Source organism: Carassius auratus, chromosome 49, assembly GCF_003368295.1.
Source record: "Carassius auratus strain Wakin chromosome 49, ASM336829v1, whole genome shotgun sequence".
In the NCBI taxonomy this organism is placed as follows: domain Eukaryota; kingdom Metazoa; phylum Chordata; class Actinopteri; order Cypriniformes; family Cyprinidae; genus Carassius; species Carassius auratus.
The window spans coordinates 6358348-6370937 of NC_039291.1; the positions used below are offsets into that span (position 1 = coordinate 6358348).

The following is a 12590-nucleotide window of genomic DNA, read 5'->3' on the forward strand; positions in this document are numbered from 1 at the left end:
TGGAAGGCCAAACAAAGTATTTTAACTTTTGCAAGGAAACACACAGCCTTCTTTCTTTGCATGAACATTTGAGTGGCATTATGCAAATATTCCCACATCGTGACGTAGACATGTGGGGGCATTTTAGAATGAGCCATTTTAGGGGGGCATGGACATGTCTTAACTTTTATAAAGAATATCTCTTTGGGTTTGAGAATTTAGTGTTTGCAACTTAAGGGATCTTATCTATTCACAAACAGCTTGTAACACTCCAAAGAGAAAGGACAACTTGTAATGGCATTATATGACCCCATTAATATTCATTTATTATATATGATTAGTTATACAATTTTAAATGATGATAATGTGTCATACTGCAACAGACCAAACTTTAACCAAAACATTTTGAAAAATCCTTATTTATATTAAAATCAGCTATAATGTTTTTAATTTCAAATAATTGAAACATGCTTAAATAGTTTCAGTGTATTAAATGTGTGCATAATTTATCTACAGCATAAAATGTGAAAACTTTGTAAAAAGCTGAGCTCCAGAATAACAGCATGTAAGCAGAATAACTGAGCATTGTCCTATTTTTCCACTATATATAATTACATGCTTTCCTTCTCCTAGTACACCTCAGCAAACTTCTACTATTTAGTTGTTTTTTTCATAGATAGCTGCTTTAATTTATTCATCCACTGTCATCTCTTCCTCTAAATCTATTTATGTACTTTTCCCGCATTCTTCCCTCTTTGTTTCTCTTTTACTCCCTCTCTCTTTTTCTCTCTCTCTACATTCCTCACTCCAGTGAAGAATGACTAATATGTGTTTTTTTTCTAGCTGTAACTGCATACTATTTTAAGAGCCACATCCATAATTAAGATTGACTCGACCTGGAGGGATAGAATGTGTGTTTGTGCACTTTAATATGTTTCTGTGTTCATATTTCAAGGACCTGATTGCCCATCCACATCTAAACACAAACAGGTGAAAGCTAGTACTAATTATGAGGAGTTCATGTTTACTTTGGTCTTAGATATATGAAGAGTACACTAAAACACACACACATAGGTTGAGTTGTTTTTAGGTCCACAGTAATGATTGTGAGATTTCTGTTTGAGGAAAACAAAGGATTGTGATGAATGGGGTGCGAGTTACAAGAGTAATCTCACCTCTCATTTCATTCCCATACCTCATTAAATACTTGTAGACCTGTTCTCGTTCTCTTTCTGTTTGCAGGATCAGTACGGAGTCCCATTCCCCCAAGCTGCAGATCCGGAGTCACAGTTACCTGCGAGCGGTGAGTGAGGTTTCAATCAACCGCAGTTTGGACAGTCTGGACCCGGCCGGTCTGCTGGCCTCACCAAAATTTCGCTCCCGAAACGAGAGCTACATGAGGGCCATGAGCACCATCAGCCAGGTTGGTCATCGCCCCTCATTCTCTGGTGGAAATCACCATTAAGATACTGATCTTACACCAGTGGGAAACAACAACTGGGCCTGGATCAGATCCTAAAGGTGATTTCCAACCAGAGCCTTCCTCAACGTCAGCCTTCAAGAAGGTTTGCAAAGGGGAGGAAAAAAATGCAAACAAAAAGGAGTTACATTTTGCTCAAGTACTAAATTTTTGCTCAATTCCATTGATCATCTCATAGAATCATCTCATTATCATCTCTTTATCCATGCGTTATTCAGAATTTGAATTTGCGTACTATCACTATGGTATGGAAGATTAGGATTAGCATTACAAATCGTATGTTCGTGAATACTGTGTTAAAGGTGCCCTAGTTAGTGTACCTCTTGACAATAAGGCTAAAGCCCCAAGTATACTTCAATTTTGACACAAATAATAGTGAACGTATGCAGCTGAACACATTGCCATTTGATAGCATGTGCTAGCACTGAATTGTTCATATAGTTTATTTATCACCTGCTGGAGATGATTTGAAAAACCATATATTGTCGTAATCGTATATACTAATGTCTTCGTGTTTCCAAAAATGTCTGTTTTTCTGTGAAAATAACTGTTTTCATAAAGCAATTGATGGATGCTTTTGTCCATATTAGGAGTTTCCTGGAATGACTTTCTATGAATGAAACGCACACTGCAGGAGAGTTTAGCACTCCGTGATGTTCATCTCGTCTTCTGGGTTCGAATAAAATATCAGGTTATGCGCAGACTGTCCTGTCTCTTTGAGTTTAAATCTATATATTTTCACAACAGCTCTTGAAAACCTCTACGCGAACAAACTTGACCGACGAATTTTCGTGATATTAAAAGTGGGGGGGACACGTCCCCCGCGTCCCCCTCATAATCTACGCCCCCTGCTGTAATGTAACAGGCAACCGTTAGAAAACGTTATTTGTTTTCTCTGATTTTCTGAATACGGATTAACGCTTTGGGCACATCCCCCATCCGCTGAAAATAACTGCATTTACTATGTACAGATTAAGTGCAACATGAATATGTATTCTGAAATCACCAAGGTACTGTAAATATGCATTGCTGTCAATTTTAATAAATTTTAATAGTTATTTATGAATTGCTTTATGTATTACAAAACAAAAAGCACTTCTTCTTCATCATTGTCTTGTCTGATGAATTCAACTCATCGTTCTAACCACAACCTCGCCCCTCCCCACCCCCCAACCATTTAAATTTCCATAGGCAGGAATTATTTTAATGATATTCTAATGAGTCACTTTGTGACATCACAAAAACCCAGAAAACAACGCTGTAGTCCAAACGAGCCATTTATTATATTTCTTGAAAAGGGATTTTAAAAAAAAATTTAGTGGTTCATTAAAGCGGTTCATTCAAACACGGAAATATTTGCATAATGCCGCCCAAATTCTGAGAATTCTGGTAAGCTGTCGGACAAGGGCCGGGCTAAGGCCTAGATTTGAGGCCCGTGCAGTGCTTTAGGCTGTTATAGCTAACAGGAGGAGTAGATGCTAGTAACAAAATATGTGTAAGTGTGTGGAGATGAGTTGTCATGTTTAGCTACTGTTAGTTTAAATACTTGACGGTAATTTTCAAGGAGAGTTGGAGTCAGTGAAGCCTTTTAAGTGGTGTTCTTCCTTGTTAGCATGTGTAGCTAAGAGATTTTTATGGTGCGTTTTCAGGATTAGTGTCTGTTAGCATGGGCTTTTAAAGTGAGTTGTCAAGATTAGCTTCTGTAGTCCTGGGATAAGGTGACAGGCAGCATTTACAACTGGGACAATTTTAAGGTGAGTGTTCAGAGGCTGACGGCTCACTCAAACAGAGAGCAGCCCTAAACTTTTAGAGAGCTGCTTCCTCCCACCCACGAAAAAAAGACACTGCCCTCAGGCATATGTGTGAAAGTGTGTCTTTTTGGCTCCCTGGGGATACATAATCTTTTTTGAGACAAAAATCTCAGTCTGCTCACCATTGGTCCCTCATGTGTATCGTGAATGTTGGGCCTTGTATGTGTGTACATGCATACATATGTGTCAGTGTGGTGTGTTTCTCTATGGGTTTTTATTGCTACTAGATGATTTGCAAATATTGGAGCATGTTTCTCTGTAGTCTCTTTTAGCCGATGACAAACACTCTGCTGTCTATCCTCCAATCACAACTCACTATTAGTCCTCCAGTCACATGATGCTCAAAACCTTATGTTTCCACTTCCTTTCCAACCTTAGGTCATGCTTAGCTCACTTCCTCTGATAAGTTTCTGTACAAATCCAATCACGCTTCTTCAGCTTCTCGGCTGTAGTATAGAAAGAGCACCTGATTTTGCTTTCACTTGTACAAATTTCCTCCCCTCTGCACTCTTTTTTTCTGTTGTCTGTATTAGTGTGTTTAACCCTATTATTCAAGATGCAGCTTGGCCGTAAGAGGGATAAACTGAGCCTACATGACAAATTACAGCTCAGGATTTAACAATTTGCACATCCCCCAATAATTTATCTTACATCAATATTATTTAGGATGTCATGATATTTTAAGCTGAAATGAAATTGATTAGTAAGTAAATATACGTTAAATTCTATAAAAAAAATAACATCACATATTTTTCTTAAACACACTAATACACTAGTGTTTTTTATTCTTTGCAATTTTCTTGCTTGCTTTTGTATTTTGTTAAATGTTTTGCTTGATGTTTCAACATTTCTGAGAGACATTTTCCAACACTAAAAAAGGTTTATATGGCAACAAAGGATCTTAGATTGTGAATGCAGGTTTATTAGTACTTTAATTTAAATATTGTATTAACATACTTATATGAATTTAGTTAAATTATAATAACACAATATATATATTTGATAATTTATTCATACATATTATTTTATTTGCATTTGTATATTTTGTATTGTATTCTATTTAATTGTTAAGTGTATCTAAAAAACTATAATATAAATAATACAATTTATATGATATACAAATAAAAATTGATTAACGAATGAATCAAACATATATATTATGTTAAAATACTTTTGCATTTTAAAAGTGAATTCATTTTCTATAATGAGATCACTATTTTTGACTACTTTTCCAAATGATTCATTTTAATCTTTGGTTATCAGTTTTATACATCCCTTCACATGTGGTATAGTTTTACCATACCCTTAGTATTCATAACTCGGGACTAAAAGTCATGAAATACATAATGTCAAAATTCAAAATGTATGAAACAATAGGGTTAAAACTAACCTTAATCCTGGGTTTAGTGTGAAAAGTCACATGTATGTTTGTAGAGCTTTGCAGAACTTCATATGATCTCACTAGAATCCTCTGCCCTCTTAAAACAGTGATTTAAAGTCATTGTACATGAATAAGCCTTGAGCTAACATCTTGAAAGCTGCTCATTCAGCTATCCCAAGACAGCATGTGGTGACGCGTTGTCTCCCCCTGCAGGTGAGCGAGGTGGAAGTGAACGGGCAGATCGAGGCCGTGTGTGAGAGTGTGTTCAGTGAAACTTCTCAGGCTGTGGATGCTCTGGATTTGCCGGGGTCCGGATGCTTCCGCGTGAGGAGCCACAGTTATGTGCGGGCCATCGAAAAGGGCTGCTCGCAGGAGGAAGAAGAGGAGAGAGCGATACGTCAAGCCATCTCACCACCTCGAAGTACAACTACTGTTAGAACCATCCAGAACAGTACAGGTACGAGCACCTTAAAACCTGGTAAGATAACTACTATTATTGTAGGAGTTTGGAATAATATTTTCTTAAAAAAATATTTCTAATTACTAATGCCTTTTTTTTCATTTCTGGAAAGTAATTATTAGAATGTGCAAACACATCTGTTCAAGTTGTTTGGAAAATATATGGAATCGTTTTTACTTGTTTACTCATAGTTTAGAAGGGCAGGGTTCGAAATCTCACACACACACACAAAAAGTTATTATATTATTATTTCAAATAATTCACATGAAGAATGGAGATTCCAATTCCTAGAACTTGGCACATGTTTTTTAAGCTAGATATTAAAATATTTTTTCTCCACATCATTCCTCATTTTAAAAATCTGTTTAGTCATTGTCACCCATCATAACTTTATTTAAAGTATATATATATATATATATATATATATATATATATATATATATATATATATATATAGTCAACTGTAGCTGTTGAATATAACTATTGAATTGTAAATGGCATTATAAATTCCAGACATCTTGCTGCTATAAAAATAAAGGTTTTTTTTATTGGGATTGATGGTTCAATGAAGATCATTTAACATCTATGGAACCTTTTCATTGCACAAAAGGTTCTTTATAGTGAAAAAAAGATCTTACATGTTGTGTCCAACATGAGTCTAGGGATATAGAAGGACACAACCAAAATAAGTGCAACAAAGGCAAGGCCAAAATACCAAACAAAAGGTATTGACAATTTTGACAAATACAAATCATTATTTTGTGATAGAAGTAATATTGAGAGAGAAATTTATACATTTGTGATAGAAAAATGCATCCTAAAATGCAAATTTAATGGAGTTTGGGTGTCCCCCGGTGGCAAATTTTGGTATAGCACCTAAAAAAATTGCATAGGAACCTCAGTTTTTTATTTTTTATTTTATTTTTTATATCAACTTCAAATTTGGAACAAAACTTGTTTAGACATATTGCTTTACATTTATTACAAGTTTGGATTAAAAACTTTTAAAAAAATATTTCACTTCCGCAATAATCTGCAGATTGTTGTCTTTAGAAAGAGATTCATTAATTGTAATAATTGTAATAATTTAAAACACTATATGTACTTTTTCTTTTATGTGAAAAAAAATTGCAAAATGTATATAATGAGCTAGTACATCAAACCACCTTTTTGTCTTATCCCAAATATTACAAACATTTATAATAAGTGATTATTTTTGGACTATTGTAGCCTGTTCAGATCGTCACTGCTGTAGAGTAACACATACCTGGGAGGTTCACCATAGATAAACTCGTAGAAGTAGCTTTGGTTAGAATGTTTTTCCTCAGGATGTGTGCAGTTCTGTTTATTAACCACTAAAGCGCCTAAATTGACTTGTGCTGCATTTCCACTTAAATGACCTGGAACAATTGTACCAGGAACGTTTCCCCCCCAGGAGCTGATTGTCTCCGAAATCGGCGAAACACATTTTTAAATAGGTGCAGTCTTTATAAATGAGCTGCAGGTTTGAGTTTGGAACATACTTTTAAAACTACATTTCATGGCTCATTAACAGTAATGATGAGGAAACGTTAAGCAAATTTAATGTAACATTTGGGTTTGACGCATTTTTCCAAATTAATCCTGATGTGATGTGAGAGTTTAAATAGTGGTCCTCACATGATCCACCTCAAGAAAGACGCAGCTGGTTACAGCGGTTGTCCTGGATTGCTGACACAGAACAAAAAGTGCAGTAGCTTGCCAACCTCCAGGGTTTAAATCACTGTCGATGTGAACAGCCTTCATGAGGAGTCACTGGCAGCAGAACACATGAGCCGAAGGCAAAATGAAAACAAACAACCAATATGTTTCATATAGATGTACACTTAATGAAACACAACCACACCTGATGTTTTATCCTCAGGCTTTGTGACTGTGAAAACACACATACACTGATTATTGACTTATAGTCGCAGAAGAAATCGATCATAAAGAAAGAAAGAAAGAAAGAAAGAAAGAAAGAAAGAAAGAAAGAAAGAAAGAAAGAAAGAAAGAAAGAAAGAAAGAAATCCAGTGTTGGCTGGGAGCATAAATCCCTGATTGTTTTATTCTGTGTATATCTGCATTTTATATTCAGTACAACACAATTGTCAAGAGTGTGATATTGTTTTTATGTTCAGAAAAAGAAAGTACTGTAAACAAGACATTGAATAATATTTTGAATAATATACATTTTTGACTAAATCTGACCAGTTTGTTAAAAATATTCCATTTCATTGGTGAGAGAAACTTTCTCTGGAGTAAAAAAAAATGCTCAAACACTCTGGTCTAGATCTAGGGCTGGGCAGTAAATCAATACTGATATCAATATTTATATATATCAATAATTTACTTTTGATTCTTTTTTTATATTAAGTCTACATCTTCATGATAAGGATTGTGTTGATTTTCTTTAAAATATAATTTATTGAAACATTACATTAAAGGAAATCATTATTATTATTTGTACTATTTTTATCGTTATTATTTTTAACAACATTACAGTGTTGTTGTTATTATTGCTGTACATCATTATTATTATTGTACGTTATTGTTGTTGTTATAACAAAAATCAATCAACCATGCAGTCTTTTGTTGTAAATTAATTATAATATTTTCATTTTATTACATTTTAGAATGATGATCCAATTGCTTATTAATTAACTTTATTGGACACCATTTTATGATTAATTTATATTGATTTATAAAAAATAATTTATATATTTAAAAAAATGGGGCTCTGAGCTTGCTCTCTGAAGTTTACTTGTAAACAAACCTTCATTCTTGAGGTCTAACAAACATAGAATGCATTTCCTTAATGTTACTAATATATATATATATATATATATATATATATATATATATATATATATATATATATTTATTTATTTATTTATTTATTTAGTTAGTTAGTTAGTTAGTTATATACTGTATATATATATTTTTTTAGATTATAGTTTTTGATAATATTCTTGGCCATATCAGTCCTATCTGGAACACGATAAACACAAACTGTTTGGTTACACTTTAAAATAAGGTTAAAACTTAATGCATTTTATTATCATTACCTTACAATGAGTCATACATTTGTTCGTTTTTAATCATCTTTGTTAATGGTTGTTAACAACCATTCCACGTTAGCTCAGGATCATTAACTAACATTGATAGATACAAGTTCTCATTTTAATAATGTATTGGTAAATGATGGAATCAACATTAACTAAGATGCTTAAGAAGTATTTTGTCATTGTTAGTTTATAATAACTAACTAATGTTAACAAAGGGAACCTTATTGTAAAGTCTTACCGACACTTTTGACGCAACCAGTGAAATATCCCAGTGCTGTTGGTCTGTAATATAACAGCACTTTTGGAAAGTGGCTCGGCCAATAAGATTTGAGGATGGGAGCTACAGTAACTGTTGTATAAAATCCAACAATGATTAGACAAAGTTACACACATAGACACACACTCACAGATGCACATAAATGTGTGTATCGCATTTGTCCTTTTAGCGGCTTTGATCTAAATTTCATTTCCGCAGCATTAAAGGATTCAAACTTCCCATCTGTCTGAGAATTTCTCTTTTTGTGTGCATTATCTGCTTTTCAGTCCATACCTCTCCTCTGTCTACTTCTTTCTCGAGGGTAATGGGATATAATGCGTTCATGCCTCTAGCTTACAAGGAGACACCAGCCTCAGATCAGCACTACTGAGTGTCCTGAGCCCAGAGAAATAGATGTCAGCATTCTTGATCTGATTCATCACTGACACTAAACAGTGTCTTTATTTTTTACATGTATTAAAATGTATGAATATTCAGCAGCCATTACTCCAGTCTTCAGTGTCATATGACTGATAGGCTGATCTGTGGCTTATAGACACATTTTATTATCATTAATAGTATAGTAGTATTTTTTTATGTTGTTTTGCTTATTATTTTATGGAAAGTGTGATACCTTTCCAAGATTCTTTGATGATTAGAAAAGCAATTATTTGACACAATAGTGAAACTTTTTAAAAACCAGCTTGAGGACATCTGAAGCGGTCCTCGCTACTGCAAGTCCTAAAATATTGCAAATCATGTTTCTCTCTAAATCAACCATATTTGTAATTTATGTTGACTGGTGAGAGATCATCTCATATAGCTTCTAGTGTAATTATGTATTGTAGGCTGCTTGTCTTTTCGAGACACGTGGAATTACTGTGGGAACAAGGTTATAAGTGATTACAGTGTATTAAAGACTGCAGAGGTAGAGAGGGAGACTCAGTTCTTTTGGAAGTCAATGGTGATGAGGAGGAGAATGAGATGAAACAGATGGGAGTTGTGTTACTGTTGTTTTTCTGCCACATGAGGGCGGGCTTGAGCACAAACACTGTTTGGTGTTTGATGCTGCCAGAGGCATCAGTGAAGGGCATGCATAATAATTATGTAGCTGTGTATGTTAATGTCAGAATTAGTTTTCATAGGCAAAGAATAGTTATTTTTAAAGCTGTATGTAGGCTATATCAAATTCCCGTATGTGATAGTAAAACCTGATTTTATATATATATATACAACATAAATATAACATAACTAATAAAGTTTTTGAAAGTTAACATGTAAAGTCAGGTCACCCTTTATTTAAATAGCGCTTTTAACTGCACATATTGTGTCAAAGCACTTTACAGCATTAAATAGCAAAATATTGTGTCAAGAATGCAAAACGTCCTGTGGATTGATATCTGTTTTGAAAAACATTTTACTCATTCTTTAATAAATATTATGCAAGCATATGACTTCCTATTTCATGAGAAGCTGCATACAATGTGTAGCCTATTATTATTATTATTAAATGCATCACACTGCTGGACCATTTAAAATGAACAAATATAGATGGGGTTAGTCGGTTCAGAGGGGTGGGAAGTCCCATGTGCTCAAGTTTGCTCGTACGGGAATCGGTGTATTTAACGGATGTGACGGCGTGGGCCGGTCCCGTACCCGCCCGTGACTGAACTAGCAGCTCGATCCAGCAGACGAGCGCGCGCGAACGTTAACTGCCATTATCTCCCATTCAGAGCCAAGCTGGAGTTTATTAACAGATCCCGCCGGTTCATTCAGTCGCTTTTGTCTCTCGTTCTCTCACCGGTTACCGCTTACCGAAAATTACAGGGTATGTGCGACTGCTGGATCCGCCGCCTCTGTGAGTACACACGCGCCTCTCTCTCTCTCTCTCTCTCTCTCTCGTCATTTGTTTGTTTGTGTTTGATAGTAGGCTATTTAACAAAGATGACGGAGGAGACCATCATATTTTGCTTACTCATACTGCCCTAGATGCAAGTCAACATCCATGAAGTTTATAAGTTGTTCATGAGCCTACTACAAAATTAAACATTATTAATATACAAATTAAATTAATTAATAGTAGGCTATACATGATACAATACTAAGATGAGACACTGCAGGTGAATAGGGTAAAATAATTAATTATATCACCTTACTAGGTTGATTGATTACATTGATAATTATAGCCTACATTGAAATACATTTTCTAAACTGTTATGTATAAATGTGCAAATGAGGCATTATTTAGTGAAATATGCGCTAATTTGCACACATTTCTAGTAAAAAAAATCTGAACACTGGATGAAATCAATTTCAAAATTCTTGTTACATTTTTTTTTTTTTTACATAATAGAGTCAATTGTTTCTACAGAGGGAAATATGGGTATCTCTTTTTGTCACTCCATAATTCAGAAAATACTTTGAACAGCCAGAAAACAATATATTTTCACAATCTTTTTTTTTTTTTTTTTTTTTTTTTGAGAAAACGGCTTTGAGAGTTTGAGAAATCTATTGACACAAATATATAAAGTGCTATAAAAGAAATACTTAACAGTGTATTTTGGGTGTTTTCTTTCCATTAGTCTGGAAAAAAAAAAAACACTTTGGAAAGTCAAATTGACAGGTACATGAAAAAAAAAAGTGTTTTTGCCTGCAGTGTCTCCCCTTAAATATGTTAATATTCAACAATATAATTGTATGAATAATATAAAATACTTCTTTAATAAAAATGCAACATTTGTAATACACATGAACATATATACAGACATATAGTTTCTTTGTGACGAAGACTTCATGGTGGCTTTGTTGTGTATGTTGGAGAGAGGGAGAAAGAGAGGGAGAGATTCTGAACTCTGTCCAACATCAGTCTATTTTGGTATGTCCTATGTGATATTAGGGAGCAGGTGTCAGACAGGGCTAAAAAACTCAAACACACATGCATAGGCAAAGAAACTCCTGAGAGGTAAGTTTTTTGTACTTTTGTACTTAAAGTTGTACAATCTTGTAATTGTACTTCACATTATTTAAAATAGACTTTTATACTTTTATACTTCACTTTAATGTACTTATTGTACATTTTCAAAAAATTTAAAGCATTTTTACGTTCATTATAAATGCATTACCACTATTAGTTTGTTATATGCTATTTTTCAACATTCTAAAATGGTATATATATATATATATATATATATATATATATATATATATATATATATATATATATATATATATATACAACAGAAGTGCTGAAGCCCTAGAAGTCACTTTATTTGGAAATTCAGCCAGAATTAACACTGAGATTCAGTGATATGAGATAAAAGCATACTTGGGACTCTCTTAATCAGATTTCAATTTGTCTTCTATCACAACAGCATCTGAAAAATACTCATTTATATTTAACACAATTGTTACAAATACAAATTGTTGAGGAGAAAAACACACAGAGAACTTTGTTTTAAAAACATATTAATGGTGCACATGCTATAACAACAAATTATTGTTTTTGCCAATAGATTGGACAATGTCCCAAAATGTCACCTAAATTGTACACGTTTCACAACTTCAAACATCACAATCCAAGTGAATCGAGTGGTTTCTTCCAAGTCCTCTGAAGAGATGCAATATATCTCACACTTTTGATAAGAAAAATCAACTCGTTTCAGAATCATGAGTTTATAAGCCCACACTTCTTGACTTACTCGCAATTGTTGAGTTGAATTAAGTTATAAAGTCCAAACTAGGAGATATAAACTTGTACTTGCAAGAAAAAAGTCAGAATTGAGATATTAAATTAAGTGTTATGTAAAATGTTATAGGTTTAAAAAAATATTTCATGCTTTAACTGCAGGGCTAATACAATATGTGAATATTATATCGACCTATTGTTTAAATCAAATTTATCCTTTAAAAGGAGGGATTATATAAATATTATATAAAAATGATTTCCATTCCATTGCTGACGTCTAAAAGCACAACCATAATTTTTTCTCTCATTCCATTGATTTTACCCATTTCCTTTCACTTGTTCCCAGTGTGTTTCTGCCACCACAATCTGCACGCAGCTGCAAGTGATATATAACTGTGACGTCTACTCCAAATTGGTCTATAATAAAAGTTGGTACAATGTAAGAATGCATT

At 33.8% G+C, this 12590-nt stretch overlaps 1 protein-coding gene across 8 annotated transcripts in view; it reads left to right on the forward strand.

The window, feature by feature from the left end:
• Positions 1-12590, forward strand: part of LOC113066093 (disks large-associated protein 1) — a 120178-nt gene that overhangs the window by 81441 nt on the left and 26147 nt on the right. For 7 of the 8 annotated variants that reach the window (XM_026237722.1, XM_026237727.1, XM_026237724.1 and 4 more), the window contains 2 exons: positions 1222-1402; positions 4865-5108. In XM_026237722.1, the coding sequence (XP_026093507.1) occupies positions 1222-1402; positions 4865-5108 (425 nt within the window). The remainder of the gene's footprint in view (positions 1-1221; positions 1403-4864; positions 5109-12590) is intronic. The other variant, XM_026237728.1, reaches the window with a different exon arrangement.